The sequence below is a fragment of the Fundulus heteroclitus genome, chromosome 16 (genome assembly GCF_011125445.2).
Source record: "Fundulus heteroclitus isolate FHET01 chromosome 16, MU-UCD_Fhet_4.1, whole genome shotgun sequence".
NCBI lineage: Eukaryota > Metazoa > Chordata > Actinopteri > Cyprinodontiformes > Fundulidae > Fundulus > Fundulus heteroclitus.
Window position 1 is genome coordinate 34,849,545 of NC_046376.1, and position 19,358 is coordinate 34,868,902.

General features: G+C 41.8%; 1 protein-coding gene across 1 annotated transcript in view; it reads right to left on the reverse strand.

Moving 5' to 3' along the window:
* Positions 1-499: 499 nt before the first annotated feature.
* Positions 500-19,358, reverse strand: part of gna13b (guanine nucleotide binding protein (G protein), alpha 13b) — a 43,286-nt gene continuing 24,427 nt past the window's right edge. Inside the window, exons 4-5 of the mRNA XM_012879540.3 lie at positions 12,539-12,739; positions 500-2,931 (exon numbers count right to left, since the gene is read on the reverse strand). Coding sequence (XP_012734994.2) covers positions 2,560-2,931; positions 12,539-12,739 — 573 coding nt within the window. The 3' untranslated portion in view covers positions 500-2,559. The remainder of the gene's footprint in view (positions 2,932-12,538; positions 12,740-19,358) is intronic.

Genomic DNA, 19,358 nt, shown 5'->3' on the forward strand with positions numbered 1-19,358 from the left:
AACCATGGCTGACGACACTCTTTAGTGTGGAAGTTGTTACCAAGTCAAGAAAAGTCACTTAGCAATTTCAGCTTCAGTGGAAAATAAGTTAGACTGAGCTACGGTACATGAAACGGTATTTTCTACATGTCTGCACTTCATTCAGTGTGTGAGAAAGAGCAAACCCTGAGCAGATACCAGGAAGGCTGCTGTTTCATCCCTCTGAACTTTAACTTCCATCTGTTAGGACGGTGCCTCAGGAATTGATGGAAGCCCTCTGGATTTTTTACAGTGAAGTGATGAAGCTACATTCTGGTGGACACAGACACACAGACTGCCGTGTGGAACGCTAACCACACTGATGGCTACTAGAAGATGGTAAAGACTAAAACATCACCACATTTTTTATGTCGCTGCATTAAACCAAGAGTAAAAGGCTGTTTGATGATTACTGCCGTTACACAATGTGTGACATCACCTCTTTGAATTTGCAATCAGGCTAAAAATGACTTTTGCTTTACAGAAATCAGCCAGAATACAGTGATCCGATACCGGTGTCTGCCCTGGTTATTAAACAGACGGTAAGATCTGCGCCACTCACAGCTCTTCTGTTTCCGCTGCTAAAGGAGAGAAGTCACACAGAATTTGTTTTAAGGCAACATTCTGGGTTGGAAAAAGCTGGCTGTGCTGGGGGAGAGACGATGAGGAGCAGCTGGTGGACCAGTGCAGCCTGTGACGTCCTGTTCACATGGGGCAGCTTCTGCTGGCTGTTAGGGAACACAGGCTACATTTACAGAGGTGTTGAGACCTCCGACTGGAAGTACATTTTATACAACAGAGGTGGCCAGCAGGGGGAGCTCCAGCATGAACACACAGGCAGCAGTCCTCCCTTCCCTTTGGAAGTCAGGGTGTGTGGAAGGAGAGCACGTCAGGTACCGGTACCATTCAGAACATTTAAATGATGTGAGACAGCAAAATCACTGGGCCATAGCATGATTTATACTATGATACACAACACTTTTAGTGGTTAAAATAACAATTAAAACATAAAGGTCTGATGGAGAGGGGAAGCCAGAGGTTGGCATGGGACCACGTTCAACCTGGACCAAACTTTCCATCCCAACGGGGGGAACTTTTCAGTCCAGAGAGGATCCATAACTGCTCAAACATTCCCAGTCTTCCCAGATGGACCACGGCTTTGCCTGCAGCTCTACAAACTCCAGGAAAGCCTGTAACACGTGACTGAGGTCTGAGCAGTGAACAGACATGGAGCAAAGAGCTAGATTTCCTGGTAGTATTCCTGGCTTATCTGGACAGAGGACACACAAACAGCAGGAAAGGTGGGATGAACGTGGAGTCAATGCTCCACATCTGGTGGGGAGACATTAGTCACTGTCCCCAAAGAGAGCTGGATAAACCTTCATTTCACTAGAAGGTGTTTAGAATTTCTCTTGAGATTTATGAACCGCTCGCACTAACTCTCTTCAACGCACAAGTTGTTCCTCCAGTTAGCTAGTTAGGGAAGAGGGAACAAAAATTGTGTTAAAAGAGTTGATTATTAAATGCATCTACGAAAGAAAAGTACAGTGCCGTTACTGGTATGTGCTTCTATAGGAGATCAGCCTTTATGTGTTTGTGATTAGGCCAGAAAATCTCTGATCGGTGCTTCTCCTGAAAACTCATCAGAAGAGAACAACAAAGCCGTGGTGAGAGTCCACTGTCCAGGTAAGACACGCAGGAGCAGATCTGCCGCTGTCAGCGGGGGGGAAGGGGATCAGGATGTGGAAATGGGCTCCAGGTTGAATGTGGCTGAGACAGGAAGTCTCCTCATGGACAGAGAAGGCGTGTCAGGTCGGGTCCTGGGGGTTCTGATTAACCTCAGATCACAGAGAAGTGGTTCATAATGAGCCCTGAGTGAAGGCAGAATACGCTGCAGCTGTTATCCCTGCATGAGCACTATGGCCTGGGGATGACAGCAGCACTCAGCTGGAACAGAGCATCAGCGCTTACATACACGCTACGCTGAGACAACCCGAGTCAGCGGCAAATGCATAGGTACATACGGTACGTTCAGAGATTAGAGCAACACCTACATGATTAGACACTACCAGGGAATTCCTATGTGGACCTGCGCGCTCTCAGAGGGAGAGACGAGAAAACCAGAGGAAGCTCTGCTGAGAAAGGCGACACCCCCTCCTGACTAACGGGGGTCAGAGCAGCACAGGATGCTAATACTGGAGCCAACAGGGAGGTCTCTTTCAGAGTGGGGGGGTGGGGGGGAAGCCTGCAGCTCTCAGCCACAGCTGGCTGGTAGAAGTCACAGTGAACCAGCTCAGTAAGGCAGGGAGCAGGTGTGGGGGGGGGGGGGGGGCATGGCCGCAGTAGTGGTGGCTTTGATACACAGTCTGAGTTCAAACATGAGCAGGAGGGGAGGAAAGGAGGGAGGGAGGATGCAGGGAGGATGCAGGGATACTGGAGGCACAAAGGCCCCGACACCCGGTTCTGTCTGCATCAACCAGACCCTCCACCTCCTCCACCTCCTCCACCTCCTGCTCCTGCTCCTGCTCTGGGTCCATTCCCTCACTGCAGCATCAGCTGCTTGAGGTTGTCGTGCAGGATGGTGTCCTTGACGTCGCGGAACACCAGCCGGATGTTCTCTGTGTTGATGGCTGTGGTGAAGTGGTGGTAGAGCGGCTTCTGCTGCTGGTCGCGGCGCATTTTGCGGAAGCACTCCACCAGGAAGCGCTGGACGTGGACCAGGCTGCTGGGTTCGCCCGAGAACTCGGGGAAGTAGTCCTTAATGGATACCTGCTTCACCTTCTCCTCCAGCAGGTCTGTCTTGTTGAGGAACAGGATGATGGAGACGTTGCTGAAGACCCGGTTGTTGACGATGGTCTCGAAGATGTTGAGGGACTCGCTCAGCCTGTTTGTCTGCCGGTCCTCCATCAGCACCTGAGGGAGTCAGAGTGGAAAGATGTGATGAGTTTCAGGTCTAAACAGCTGCTTGCTGAAGGTTTGTGTTCTGAACCGTAGCTTCCCCTCTCATACGCTACGAGCCAATATGGAACCGGTCAGAGGAAACGGGAACAAACAAAAAGGACATGGCAGCCAAAAACACGGCTTTTCTTACAGGTTCTGCTTTTAACAAATAGACCTTTTGTCTTTTTGGCCCTCTGGTATCATCACTGTTTCCGTCCTACTCAACAAAGGTTCTGACTTCCAGCTTTAGTCACACTGTCTCATACAACAACAAACTTGGAACGGGTTTCCCAGTGTCATAGTGAAGGGGAAGGAAAATAATACATGGCTACAGTTTTCTTCCTGGCAAGAAGAAGAATGATTGTACAGCAAAATCTATGAGAAGTCCTGTTAGTTTGTCCCAAAGTTTAATGGAGACAACAGACATGGTGGAGCTTTTGGCCTCCGTGCAAACTGGTAGATGTGGAGGCAAAAATCACTGCCCTTAACCCTAAAATACATCATCCACACTCAAAGATGACATTTTTTCAGAAATCCTGCAGCTTTCCAGCAGGATGACAGTCAACTTCACTAATAATCACGTGATTGGGACGGGACAAACCAATAGTGCAAAAAAAACATAGGACCAGCACGGCCATTTTGTAGGTTTCCCTTTCAGTAGGTCTACACTGTGACACAAGTCAAAAGAACTACACAACCCAGAAACCAGTGCTTCTGGTTGCTGCTTCCTGTGGAAAAAAACAAACAAACAAACAAACAAAACAAGCAGAGAAATTGATGTGGTGAGAAAAGGTCAGAAAAGTCTGAAATAAGGACCAATCTCTAAAAGTTACAGAAAGCCGTAAATATTTCTGAACTTCATACGTCCCGAGAGTTGGGCGTGAAGGTGTTCCACTGGTACAGTTTCTTTTGTTCAAGCAATGGAGAACAGAACCGTAACGTCAATGTTTGAATTAAGAAGACCAGACGTCCCCGATTTCTGGCTCCCCGGCTAAAGCTGTGCCTGGAAATGTCGGCCATTCAGGGCCGGACTGTCATCGGGCGTCCCGGGCAATGCCAGGTGGGAGCACGCACTTTTTGGGCCGGCCCAAGGGCTGTCATAAATTAATCAAAAGACATTTAGAAGTGTCTTCATTTATTTATGAATAATACTTTATTATTCATTTGAATTAATGTATAAATAACAGGATTTATAAATACATTTCATATTTTTAAATAAACGTGGCCCATTGTTCTCTTTTTTCCCCCCATCTCCTTTTTAAATCTCCTCGGCCAGCCCCTCCCCTCACATGAGGCACTTTACAAAGTTATTTCCTAAAATCTAAATGAAGAAAAAAAAAGATGTAGGAATCCTTCTGACTGGGATGGGACTTGAATTTTCTTTACTCTGGACTGGGATTGGGATGGGCCAAATCTTTTTCCCGTGGGAGCGAATGAATATCCCCTCCCGTGTGGCCCTCTACTCAATTAAATTTTATTTATATAGCACCAATTCATGAAACATCTCAAGGCACTTTACAAAGTCAAATTCAATCAGATTACTCCCCAGCATGAGACATGGTAGTGGCAGCATCATGCTGTGGGGATGCTTTTATCCAGTAGGGGCAGATTAGATGGCCAGAGTTGATCCAGGACAATCCTGGAAGGAAAGATAATTAGACATCATGTTCCCATTTTAGGAGAAAACATTTTATTCCATTTGGAAAATTCATATTCTTATTTACCTGATCAAATGATCAACAATTTACTTTTAGTTCCCTTTTTGCAGTGTACTAAAATCAATCGAGGCAAATGACCTGTCTCAAGACTTCATTAAACTGTGTTAACTATATAGCTCACTGTGTTCCTGTCGGGTGGCTACCGCTAATGATAGCCTACCCAGCTGATGCATAGAAGCCAAGTGTGGTTGTCAGCAATGGAGGGAGACAGTGAAATGCAAAAAGAAGCCCAGAGAAAGAGAAAGTTTTAAATGTAGGGTCACTTTAAACCTGACAGGAAGGAAAACCGCTCCGCAGACTTCAAGCGCTGACATGGCTAAACTGTCAACGCTGCTGCTGCTCACTGCTTAGCCCCCACCTATGGCAGAACTTTGTATTGATTGGTCAGCAAGGGCCAATCACGTGAGACTATAGGATGATAGCATTATGTGAAACCAGAGAGGGCTGCATGGAGGTGCCGCTGTGACTAGACTGAGATTGCTGCGTTGTCTTCTAGTCCAACTATGAGGGATGTGAAAACAGAGCATCTGATTGGAACAACACAGCGGGGCACCTTCACTGCATAATGAAAATACCTTTAAGAACAGGCTCCACTACAGTCCTGTAGAAACACATCAGAGCTGTCAAGAGCAGGGTTTGGTTCTAGGGTTCTGTTCTCTGGAGTTTGGGTTGTTTTTCTGTTCTTGCAGTTTTTTTTGGTCAATTTCTGCAACAAAAATGTTTGACTAAAATGTTAAAGAAAATAAAGGTTTTTTAATAGAGAGGCACTGATCCGATACTCGGATCGTATATCAGCTTTGATATTGACTAATTAGCTAGATCGGATATCGGATGTTTGATGGCGATCCAGCATTCACATCCAGTAATTTATTTTTTATTAAAATACAATGCAATCCAGTTACAGCATTCTAGTCACTTCTATTCTATGTTTGCAACGGTGGTAATGCAGAAAACGCACAGCAGCTAGCGATCAGCAGACACAGAGCAACATGGAACACGTGGCGGACCGAGCCTAGTCTGCTATTTGGAAACATTTCAAACTTGATATGCCAACATGTCCGACAGTAATATGCAGCTTCTGCAATGCATAAGTTGTGAGGGGGTGATAAGGTTGGTAAATTCAACACCACAAACTTAAATAAGCACCTCCAAAAGCACCATGCTAAAGAACATGGGAAAAACTGGATCGGTGCATATCTAGTTTTTAAAAGAGCAGCAATTATTATGGCTGAATTTACATTAGCTGTTTATGTTTTTGATTAATGTGAAATTATTTTTGTTTGTCTATTTTTGCAATAAGAAAAACAAAAAAAAGTGTAACTTGGCCCATAAGTACACTAGTGGGGGCCTGTTTGATATAATTATGCTTTTTCATGTAAAAAAGAAAATGAGTTATGTAACTGAAATTTTAGGCAATTTTTTCTTTGTTACCATTTTCACATTACATTTCATATTCATGTTTATGTTAGAACTTTTTTTTGCTGCAATAATCTTTAGTGACACCCCTAGAATGGTTTAAAGCAGGGGTCACTAATTAAAAATCAGCGGGGTCCGAATAAGGAAATTAACAACCAGTAAAGGTCCGGACACATTTTTTATTACAATCCGTTACTTTAAACAGTATTTAACACTGAAATAAAATGTTTATGCATCCACCTTTTACATTGACTTTTTAAACAAAAAAATAACATAATTCAATTCAAATCAATTAAAATAAAACTAGAACTTTTTCTATTTTAAAATCCAAAGTGCTTTTTGAAATAGAGAACCGCAATCTTTCACAGTTTGGTATATAGACAATTTCTTGACTTTCACATCTTTTATAAAACAACTGAACTTTTTTTAATTTCTTTTTTATGACTTAATGAGAGAAGTGAGCTTTAGGCTGCCCTGCAAGGATTTTACACCTGAGTTTGATTGGCAACAAAGCCAACCTCAAGCACATATCGAGGTGCTCATTCATTCTGCGCCTTAAAATCACCTATTTTCTCCGTATGAGCAAGCGGATATGTTTGGGAACGCTCTGGAGGGCTTTGCCATATTAACAAGTGAAGTTAGCACAGGGGTTGAAGTAAAAATAATGTTTGACTAAAAACATTTTCTCGCAAGCCCATATATTCCCGTGGCATGGACATCATGCCGCATTAGTTGGCTCATTTGCTTAGTGTGCAAAGTCAACTAAATCTGATACTTTTAAAATATCCATTGAAAATTTCTGTATCTCTGCCACCTTTCAGCTTTGAAGCCTTTGCGTCATCCTGGACAGCCTCTCCATCACTTTCCACATCCACATCATCATCTGGGTTACTTTCATCTCTGCAGCATCAAGTTCTTCCTTCACACTGTTGACAAACTGGTCCACAGTCCACTTTACAATCCCAGCTCCCTTTCCTCTCTATCCTCCAGAAACCCTCCATAAACTGCTGCTGATTCAGAGGACAGCAGCTTCATCATCATCTACTTGTACATCAACTCCACTGGCTCCCTGTCACATTCAAGATAAACCAATTTTATGATCATACAAGGCAAACACAGCCTTGGAAATGCAGGACACATCACCAACACTATCATGACATAATACATTTTAATTTGACACAGATTGCACATGACAATAATTCAGTCTCTGCTTTGGCCGTTATTGTTCACCAATTAATCATTACAGTTTATAAAAAGGCATGATTTAACTTTTTTGAAGTTTAATAAAATGTTTATATTTTAGCCCAGTGACTGGAGACCTGTCCTGGATGAACCCTGTGTCCGCGCTCCACTTTAACTTCATAAAAAAAATCTCTGAGAATTTCCTTTCTCTGGCCTCACCCAGTTAGAACCCGTTCTCCAGTCCATGTTGTAGCTGCAGTTTATTTGTTTTATCTTTTTGATGTAGTTTTCTTAACAATCTGTAAGCATCAAAATCCTTGTCATTTTATTTATTGTCCTGGAGCGCAGCTACTCATCAGGTGATCACTGCTGCACACTGACAGCAGATGAAGCTCTGCCTTCTTTGTTTCAGAACAGCGCAGGGTTGTTTTTTTTTTGTTTTTTTTTTTGTTTTTTACTTTTTCCGAATCGGACCCAGTCAAATGCGGCACATTGTTTCACAGTCCGACTCTTCTTCTTCAAGGGTCACGCTAAATTAGCCTGAGCTAGCGTGTTACTCTTCTTAGTGTTTAAATAAAACATAGCAGCGAATCACGAGGAGATCCCTGGTTGGTCACCGCGTTTATCAGCGAGGGAATAAACGCTGACAGGTGACATGGCCACAGGTGGAAATAATTCATTAATTAACTGCCGGAGCAGATTGACGCTTACCGAGGGAAGTTGTTGTCAGCTGCTGAACTTTCTGACCTGCTGGTTCGCATAAATCCAAAGAAAACCTTTGACCACCGCTACTTTCATTCATACCATCTGTGGCCGGTTTAAAATGCTCTCCCAAAGGTTAAAATGATGAACACCGATAAACCTCAGACTGGCAATGTCCGCTTTGGAAAGACCCGCCCTGCTCTCATTCTGATTGGCTAATGTCCCGGCTCTGCCAGGTTTGATTGGTTAAGAGCAGCTTGTGTTTAAAACCTTGAATAAAAAGTCTAGACGGAATTTTTTGTGCTCAATTTCCAAATGACGGAAATCCGTCGCAGCGACGGAGAACTTGAGTTAGACACTGTCGTTGGACAACATGCAGTAATATATAAATTTTTTAAATGAGGTTGGGTCCGGATTAGGTAGCAGCTGGGTCCGGATCCGGACCGTGGTCCGCTAATCCGTGACCTCTGCTTTAAAGCATGTTCAGGTGTTAGAATGGGCCAGACATAAATCTTAGTCCACACCTTTGCTGTAGACAAAAAGCTGATGAAAAAGCATAATTATATCAAACTGATGTTTCAAATTTTTATTTCATTCATTAAGGTAAAACGTTTTCCAAACCAACCTTGAAATCTAGGAAAGACTAATCATCTTGGTGAATTAACTGTGATCAAACTACAATTTTAGAAAGCTGAGCTCAGTTCCACAAGCCAGGCCTGATTCTAACCCTTAAATAGAACCTCTGATGGTTGAAAGATGTCAGAAAGCAACACATCATCTAAGAAAGCGCAACAACAGTAGAAAAACAGACTCATTGACATCTATCAGTCTGGAGGGGTACAGAAGCATTCCTAAGACTTTGGGAACCATAACCCACACCTGGAGAAAAGCTGCAGCAGTGGGTGGTGTTCCATCTGACCTAAAACTAACAGAACCTTTCAGAATCAGAACATGGTACTGACAGTCAAACACGGTGGTGGTGCTGTGATGCTCTGGGCTGCTCTGCTTCCTCTAGACCTGGACAACTTGCTGCACTTACTGGAATCTCACATTTTGCTCTCTAGCAGAAACCCAGTGACTTCTGTAGCCTGGCCAGCCAGACTGACTTCTGTGGGTGTAACTCAGTCTGGCTGGCCAGGCTGTGACATTTGGCTCCACAGCAACACAACGACCCAAACAACAGTTGCAGGGCCACCTCTGAACCAGTAAAAAGCTGCGTTTTGAAGTGGTCTAGTCAAAGTCTTGACTTAAGTCTGATTCAGGCACTCAGACGTGAAAATACTCCATGGGGGCTGGAATCCAACATTTCTGCAAAGGACAGAGGCAACAATCCTCAGTGGAGACGATAAAGACTCATCAGCAGTTAGTGGACGCTTGATGTCAGTTGTTGCTGCTAAGGGTGGCACAGCCAGTTGCTCCTTTTAGGGGGCAATTACGTATTCCCAGAGGGCCAAGTTAGCCTGGCTAACTTTTCACCTGAATGAATGAAATCATCATTTGAAAAACTTTTTTTACTAACTTTTTGTATTTACTAAGGTATCTTTATTCAATAATGAAATGTTTTTGATCTGAAACATTTAAGTTTGACAAAAGCAAAAACAGATTAAAGTCTAAAACCTTTTCACACCACTGTATTTACAATACAAAGCAAACAGCAGCACATAGAGGAAACACCAGATCAGCTCAAAGCTACACTATGTTGTGTAGGGCTGCAACAGAAACAAAAGGCTGACGCTAAATTTGACGCTGAAGCAAAACGTCTTTAGCTTCAGCGCAGAAGTCTAGTTGTGACATTTTTTTAATCTTTTTTTTGGAGAGGTCTCTCAATACCATTCTCAGCAGTGCAGTTTAAATCACATGCAGATCACTGTGGTGGCTGCAGAGGGCAGTATAGAACCAGTTGCCTAATGAGCAAGTGCACCCAATCACAGGATTCACTGCAGCTCAGAGCAGTAATGGCTGAAAGTAGGGGGGGGGAAGTGAGTAAAGTTTCATAAAGTCCTTTCTTAGACACAAAATTGACTTTTAAATTATTTTAGACAAGAGTATAGGTAAGATAAGATATACTATATTGATCTCACAGTGGAGAAATTCACGTGTCACATCGGCTCCATAATCAAAAGAAGGTGCCAAAAGGAGGAAATGGTGCATGAGGTATATACAGTGCATCCACATATATAGTGTGGGCCGAGAGAAAAAAAGAAATAAAGCAGAGCTTTAAGATGGCTAGGTAAAGCTGAAATATCTGCTTGGTTTACCAAGATAAGGCTCAGCTGTTGATGTACTCCAACGTTTTCTCTGCTTTACTGTCCGCCTTCTGCTGCTAAAGCCAGCTATCAGCTGACCGAATGATCGAGCTTCCCAGCGTCTGGCTAGCGATGGAGTGGAAGTTGAGCAACGTTTATTTCCGTCAGATATCTGCGGTTATTGTTCGCCTTAGTGTTTCATTTGTTAATGAGACTAATGGTTGAGAAACGAATGTGAAGCTACATAACGGGATAGTTTTATTTAAAGGTGTAGTGGACAATAATCTTCAGCTTCCAGTCCTAGGGGTTGGGGGATCATCTTATCTATTGGTTGTCCCACATGCCAATCATAAGCCCCATTTACACTACCCTTATTAACCGATCCATGCCGAGTTCAGACCGAGCTTGGATAAGTTAACCGTGCCGAGCTTGGTTCTTAATACCGTTTACACATCGCGCTAGCACGGTTCCTGGCCTCCTAGTGACGATCTGTGGTACTACTGCTCTCTAGGATTGAAGGAGGGAATCAAGCAAATCAAAATGGCTGCGCCCGTAACATTCAGGAAGTTATGCTTGGTTATATTTGTGATATTTTGTTGTTTGCGGAGAGTCAGGTGAAGAAGGCAACTTTTGGTGAATTTACTTGACAGAGTCGGCTTTTGAGACGTGGATAAGACAAACGAACGTCTAATAAGGACTTACAGACGCAGGAAACAACAACAGAAACTGAGGTTCATCACACTGCTAAGCAGAATCATCACTGGAAATTGTGTGTCACGGTAAGGAAGCTAGTATTTTTATGAATGTCTGAAACCGCAAAATTAGTCAGCTGGACTGTAAGGAGATGACGCGGTCTGCTCATGTGGTCTTTGTTATCTGAGAACTGAGCCAGTGAAAAACCGGGCCAAGCCCGCTCATGGAACTGGTCTAGATTTAGCGCGGTCCGGTTGTGTGTAGCTCGGTTCAGTTCAGTTTGCGATCCATTTACACTCAATAGTTATCTCAGTTACCGAGCTCGGACTGGTCTCGGCACGGTTAAAAAGGAGTGGTGTAAACGGGGCTATTGTGACGCGCTCACCTTACACTAATGTGCATGCAAGTTCCTTGTTAGCTTCTGCTTGCTGGCTGCGCACTTTTAGGCTCCATCTGAATTCCCTTAATAATAGCTCCTAGCTCCTGTTCCTCGACCTTTCATGGGATCAACAGTGAGAACTCAATTGTGGGGAGGAAAGGCTTTGGACTACTGAGATGAATTCGGACAGCCTTTAACTCTGATGTCATTACATGATGGAAACGCACATGGATGATACAAGTCATATCCGGGTCTACAGCCTTCTGAAAAAAAAATACAAAGTGCGTGCTCTCTTCTCTCTGGACATTTTCGTTAATATCCGTGAGGTGGGTTGTGCTTATACATCATGTCATACAAAAGATTGTGGGATTCCTTACAGCTCCTTAGTGCTGGTAAGGGACATGGCAAGGCTCCTATGCTAAATTAGTTGTGTAAGGAAGCATACATGCTCCTTTTCCTACCTCCTTCCTCACCGACTACATTATTCGGACAGCACTTATCACGGCGACCGCTGACACACTTCTGCTTTAGCTAAAGAGTCTTTACTCAATACGGTTATTGGGATGGACCCCTAGTGTTTATGTAACCAGTTACCTTCGGTGTTAGCCGTTCATTATATCTCCAGTGCTCCCACCATATACTTTAGAAATGGTAGAGAGCCACAAGAATCAAACTGTCTTACAAGTTTATAAGAAGAGGAAGGACTCAGAAGAGAAATAAGTCTCTCTTGTTTAAATAATAAAAGTCATATAAATGTTTTGTTTTCAAAAGAATCATCGTTATTAACAGAAATAAGGGCTTTAAAACATCAGTCGATGAGTAATTAATCTATATAACGTTTACCTTACTTAATTGGGTTACTGAAACAAATTGACTTTTTGATAACATTCAAATCTTTTCAATATGACTGTATATGCCCACTTTTCAGACTATATTTGTAAAGACGTGCAACATTTACCTTTCACTTCAGTTAGACAATACTTTGTGTGGCCTGTCTCAATAAATCAAAACAAAACAATGAAGTTTGTAGCTGTTCTGCCATTAGTGAGAGAGTCAAGCTTTCAACCATTAACAAAAAAAAACATTTATCAACAGCCTGAAAGAACCTCAAAATTAGACTATGAGACATTTGCACCTGGACATTAACAACATTCTGTTGGCTTATTCTGTGTAATAAAGGCAAAAACACAAACTGTCCCAAACATCGCCTATATAACAGGACTAAACTAAGACGTGACACTTACCTGATCATATTCAGAGGAAGAGACAAGAAAGAGGATTGAAGTGACGGACTCAAAGCATTCAAACCAGCGTCGCCTCTCAGAGCGCTGGCCGCCCACGTCCACCATTTTGAAGGGCACGTTCTTAATCTCAAAGTTGTACTCGTGGATACCCTTAGTGGGCTTTCTGGCCAGTAGGATGTCCTGTTGGCTGGGGAGGTACTCCTGCAAGAAGATTTTTGCACTTAGACCGGGGTTTCCGATATAAACATGAACAATTAATTCTAGTTTTATTAGTTAAATTGATGCTGATCATAGGCAACACTTTAACAAGATGCTGAGTACAGAGGACAACCTTTTCCTTCGACATATCAGTTCAATTTATCCACTAAAATGTCTGCAGTATCTGGCCCAACAGTTGGTAGGGCTTAAGTTAACAATTATTTTTTATATTTCAACTATTCTATCGATTATTCTGATGATTCATGGAGTAATCTAATTGAAATCGGCACATTTTATTTAACAACTCAAGCTCATTGTGTGAGTAATGGAAAGAAATTAGATAATACAACAAAACAAAATGAAATTCCTTCTTTAAGAAGAAAATCTACATATTGTTGCTTAAAATACTGAATGTTTTTAGTGGGCACTTGAACATTTGTAGGAAGCACTTTTGTTTTTCACACAATGCTATGATCCTCACATGTGATTGGCCGCCATGCTCTGTTGTGGCGTAAACAGGAAAACAAAATATTTCTTCCAGTGAATCCCTAGGCTCATTAGCAGCATGACAGAGATGAGCTGAAAGACACGACATTACGGCTGCACACAATTGTAATAACCACAGAAGAAGAAAATAATAACAGTGGATAGCGGAGTACTGTTTGGCTGCTGACTCTTCTGGATTCATCTACAGCTGGGCTATGATATAATTCAAAGCTGCCTTAATACAACAGTTGAGCCTCATCGTCTGTCCATAGGAAAACTTTATTCTCGAAGGATTATTACTTGTGGCGGCTTTTAGGCAGTAAAAGCAGCGCACTGCTCTCAAGTCTGAAGCAACGACAGAGATTTTCCTGGGTGCCTCTAGAATGGGCTGTGAGGGATCGGTTCACTGCACTGTCTGTTCAGAGCACAGTCTGAGCACCGCCTTCTGCTCAGCTGTTTCAGCCTTTTTCACAGCTTGGTGGGCATCTGTAGCTCCTACCGGTGTTAGCATCAGCAGAGTAAAGCCGATGACACCCCTCCCCCGGCAAACCCCATCACGGATGGGTACCTTCTCATTTAAACCAATAAGGTACAGACATCCGGTGTGTGGGAATCCATACAGGTACTTAAAGGTACCTATTTCTGATACTTCTGTCTGGTAATAAAGGTTAGTCAATTAATAAAATCTCTAAAATTTCCAATTTAACATATTGATATATAAACTTGTTTGGATCTAGAAATTTACCTTTTTAAATAGTTTATGAATTTTAATACACTGCCTGAATCCACAGCACATAAAACATATTTTTACCAAAACAACAGTTATTAGAGGCACAGAGTGAACGCGGGGAGAATATGGGATTGAAGCTGTGTGTGAATAAAATTCAGGGAGTTGTTTTAGTGCAGCAGTTTCAGAGGGAAAAAAATATAAAAAACATTTGATCCACACAGAGAGGCTGTCCTCTTTGCTCTGACTACAGGCGAGTTTCAGGACGAGGCAGCAGCTGTGAGACGGCTTGCAGAAGTTGGGAACGGGATCACAGCTGTACTCGCCGCTCTCCCAAGACTTATAACTCCAGAACAATTGTTACTTTCATGGGGAGTCACCAATAACAGAAGAAAGTTGCTAGATTTTTCACTAGTCGCCTTTAAAAAAGGTCCCTGGATGGATTCAAAAAGTCTCTAAATATGGCAAGAAATTAGCCAAATTGGCCGCAGTGTCCAGGTGCTTCCTCAGATTAGTATTCCTGCTGCTGGCTTTGTACTTCACCTCACATATTGTTGCGAGCGTAATCTGCAGCACATTTTGGAAAGTGGAGACACTTTCCAAAATGCGTTTTCTTTCAGCCATCCTTGCTTTATTTACAGGACCAATGGCTACTGATGTCATCACGCTCTTGTGTCACAGTGATGTGTTTAGGTACCGGAACTTGTTTGACGGTGCTGTTTGACTTTACGGGAATTTTACCCGGTGGTACCAATGGGATTGGGTCGGTGCCTATAAAAGTACAGAATTCTGGTAACCACCACCAGCGTGCAACTCTTACACACTGAAGCACCATCTAGTGAATTACAAAAGACCTCGCCATTAAGCGTGTAATAACTACTATAAAAACCACGGAGAGTCATAAACTTGACAATATCAACATGTCCTCCATGTATTTGGTACCTAGCTACTACTAATAGCTACGGTCATTGTGTAAAATGATTTGGCACTGTTGCCAAGTCCGCTTGTCGCTTGAACGCTCTGTAGGGAATGTTGTCATGAATATGGTTGGTTTAAATTGTCTTGTGGTTAGTTGACATTTATATTTAGAAACCATATCTTTTGAGTTAAGTAATATTAATTGTGGGACGGGAACCCGTCCGTTATTTTACTGCTAAATTTGTCATACTTCTCAAGTAACGTCAACACCAACCAATAATATATATATATATATATATATATATATATATATATATATATATATATATATATATATATATATATATATATATATATATATATATTTATTTTTTTTTTTAAACCTCTCAGCAAAATGCCACCACCAAAGAGAAGGCTCGTCAGCAAGACTTTGTTTTCTTTAAAAGAGTAACGCCAGTGTGATGAGCACGCCTAATCATACTTGGCTAATTAACATGTCTGACATGTGCAATAATATCAGGAGAATGATGGATACATAAGTAGTGAGGCAGTGGAAGCATTAAAAGGTGGAGAAACAGAGGAAGCTCGGGTGAGGTCTTAAATTATTAGTGATAAAAATATTATTGGAGCTGGGGGGGCTTCTCAGGTTGAGGTAAAGTTTAAAAATCACATTTGATAGAATGGATCCAGAAAGAAGAACAGGTGAGGACTGATCATTTAATCTTTTTTGTGCTCATTAGTTCAGTATTTCCGCAGTATGATAAAGGTCCGGGTCAACCCACAAGTGTTCTGCTTATTATTACGGGGAAATGCTACTCCATATTAACTGAGAGGTGGAGGTTTTTCCCTATTTATTTTTAAAATCTGCCACCTTTATGCTCCAGTGCTATATCTTAGACATGCCTCTCTAAAGATATTTTGTATGTTTAGGAGCAGCACAATTACAGAAAAAGGAGAGGATGGTGAAGGGCTGGAGGTAAGGTCTTAAAGATAAATCAGTGAACGCTCTTAATGTCAGGGTTAGGTTATACTATTAACAGATGTGACGGTCTATGAGCCTAAACACATATGCAAATCAGTTGTTAAAAACCTTTATGTATAAGAAAAGCTTCAACAGGTGGTGCTTTTTATTTTTTTAAGCCACTTCCTGATACTGTATATTACCATATCCATATGCAATGCCATGCAGGGACATCAAAGGTTTGAGGAAGGGAGTCAAAGTGAGGGAGAGACAGGAGAGACTGGAGCAGACCAACAGGGGATATTTTACATGGGTTCACAAAAAGTCAGAAAAATGGGATTGCTTGCTTGTAATAAGTGCCGTCTCATTGCAATATGACATTAGCTATGTCTACAGGCACACAAGTTCACCATCATATTAAAATGTATTTGGATAAAAAAATGAAAATAAAAACAATTGGATTTTACCGTTTATATGGGCACACAATTATTCTGATCATGATGTGGGTTTATATGCCCTGGGATTTATTCAGAGTAGAACCACTCTGACATGTGCAGTTATCAAATTTCCCTTAAACACAAGAGAAGTACTTCCGTCTTTGCTGAACAACAAACACTGGCAAACAAAGCAGTAGAGTACGAGTTGGTTTGTCTTCTGAACGCCCAGCCTGGATTAGCACCAGGTTATAATTACGGTTGAGTTGTTACTGAATAAATAACTTTGAGCTCTTTAATGTTTCAAACAGAAAGGTTGTATTGAGAGAACATGCAGTTTTGCTCCCCGACATACTTCCGCCACTCAAAGCAGAAATACATCATGCTGACAGTGAACGCACATTCACAACAGGTCAGCTTGCCACATTCAAAATAACTTGATTCTGACAATCTTTTACATACATCCCAATGTGATTGTGAATTGGCATGAACCATCTGTCTCATTCGGATTACAATTTCATCCCAATTGAGCTTAATCTGATCAGAACATTCGTCCTGGCAGGTTTATAGGACACATTTTTATTCCCATTACTCTTGTATTTGTAAACGTAGCCATTGTCTTGTTAGGGCATTCAGTGTGGGAATAGACAGTCGAGAGATTCAGAAGTGAGAGGACAGACGTGCCAGAAAATTATTACTGAAGGTTCAACTGCCAGTCAATCTACATAAATGCATTTATGTAGATTGACCCCACCACCACCACCAATATTCAACACATCCCTACACCCTTGCTGTCAAGTTTGGCCCTTTCAGCTACTGAAATCAGAAATAGCGATGCAACATGGCACCTCCTAATGGGCGCACCGACACATATGTATTTATAAAAGCAATACTTGATTTTTACTAATTAAAAGCCAAATTAGTTACACAGTGTCCCTTTCATTAAGTGATACATTTTAAATGTTTTGGTTGATTTATTGGGCATTTTACATATTTTTACTTTTTAATTTGGTCAATTAAATAATTTAAGTGCCACTTCCCTGTTTGGTAAAACTGTAGACTAGATAACACTTAGCATAAAGGTTGAAACACACCAAACCACCCGTTCTGTCCATACATATTTTTTTTCCTCACCTACTGACTGCATAGAGGCTCCCTCTACGCACTACCAGACTCACAAGATTGAGTGTTCACGTAAGAGTTTGTACAGCAAATTACAGAAGTTTTGCTAGTATAAACAAGCCGGGTAGTCAACGTAAAGCTGCAGTTGCTGTTCAACAAGATTGCTGTTTAATTTTCTTATGCGTTTGCTTTCCTTCTGAGCTCCTACCATGGGAAGTACACAGTTTATCGAAATGTTTTATTGATTACTTATTGAGCTGTGTTTTCTGGGACGGACCTATGTGGGGACGACCTGGCCGGAAATTGCGTTCCGTTTACCTTGCAGTTTGGAGATTTAATTTTGTATTTTCCCCAAACCAAATGTGTTTTACTTTGCCAAAGTCTCTTCCTTTCTGGATTTCCAGTCAAAATGCTGGTAGCTGTGACCAAAACAGCAGGGGTTGATTTAGCAAAAACAATTACTTTGATTTGCGCTATATAAATAAATAAAATTGATTTAGCCATACTGGCCCCTGCCAAGTAAATAACATGATGTGAGGCAGAGCACGATCATTTCTGCTCAAAGTTGAGAGAAAATGGCTCTTTTAGCACCCAATCTGCACAGGGACAGCAATTGCTCTTCTTTAATGCCATGCTGCAGCTGCTCTAGGGTGACCCCACATGGGGAGAGGTGGCGATGCAGTAAAGGCAAGTGTCTTTCTTTCAGGTTGGAAAAATAGAATCAGAAAACAACAGTTTGATAACAAATGAATACTACGTTGTACCAAAGACAATATTTCATCATATATATGACCGTAGCTGACTTTGGACGGCTTAAAATGCAAGATATAGAACCTTAAAAGAGAAATGTGAAGAAGCGAAAAGGTGTCGGCAGGTCAGGGTTTTACAAATATTGGAGATCAGAAATCATCCACTAAACTCTTATTACTGCATCATTATTCTAAAGTTGGGTCAGTACTGGGTTTCTTCAAATTGAAGCGTTGTTTTGAAAACATTCGGTTCCGGCCTAGGGGCTGGGTCAAAAAACTCAGCGCCTATCTGAACTCAAATCTTTGCAACATATAATTCAGTTTGTTCACCTTACCGTGTTTGCATTTTAGACCTGGGATGCGGGTTCCTACCCGCCCAGCTGAAGCAAAATGAGAGGCAACTGTAAGATGTTGATTTTTCTTCTATCCAATCAAGCCATCGAGTACAAATCAAATGAACCAGAGGAGCCAATGCTTTCAGAATTGCTTTTCAGCTTCCAAAACACTTTCTCTTTTTTCTTTTCTAAAATGTTAGATTTTTTTTTAATTTGATTCTTCTCGTCCTGCATTTGCTTTAGACATTTGAACACACTGTAGGTTTGTAAGACATGGGTTTTAAATCCTGGGTTTTACAGTACATGTATGCTACTCTTCCATTTTAAAAAGCTGTAGCGCCCCCATTGCTCTCAAGCTCATACATAAGAAAGTAAAGCTTATTTATTAAGTTCCTTTCACAGACAAACCCATCACAAAGCAGAGGAAATCATGCTCATTTTCAATAAATATGTCCATGTGTGCTCACCAGCAGCAAAAAGAAAACCTCCAAAGTTATGCAGGTCTGACAGCTGAGCTGTTTTACACTCATTTAAACACAATGTCAAAAAAAAACCTTTGGCACATACACCAGCATTTCCCCACCAGCACTTGTAGATGCCACAACCCCAGCTTTATAACCCACCATATGAGGATGTCTAGCTTTTCACCTCAGTTTATGTAACATGTTTGATTCAGGATGCTGCATCTACATGTAGGTCTCAGTGGTGTAAGAAATGCCGTTTTACTCAGGAAAATGTCTAAAATACTAGATTTATTGTTTTCTATTAATCTAACTTTATATGCACGTGTTGGTATGAACATTAGCAGTCCATTTGGCCTCGTAGCCCAACACCCCGAGGGCTTTCTAGCTACCCAGGTTTTGAATCAGTGCTCCAGTTCATACAAATCA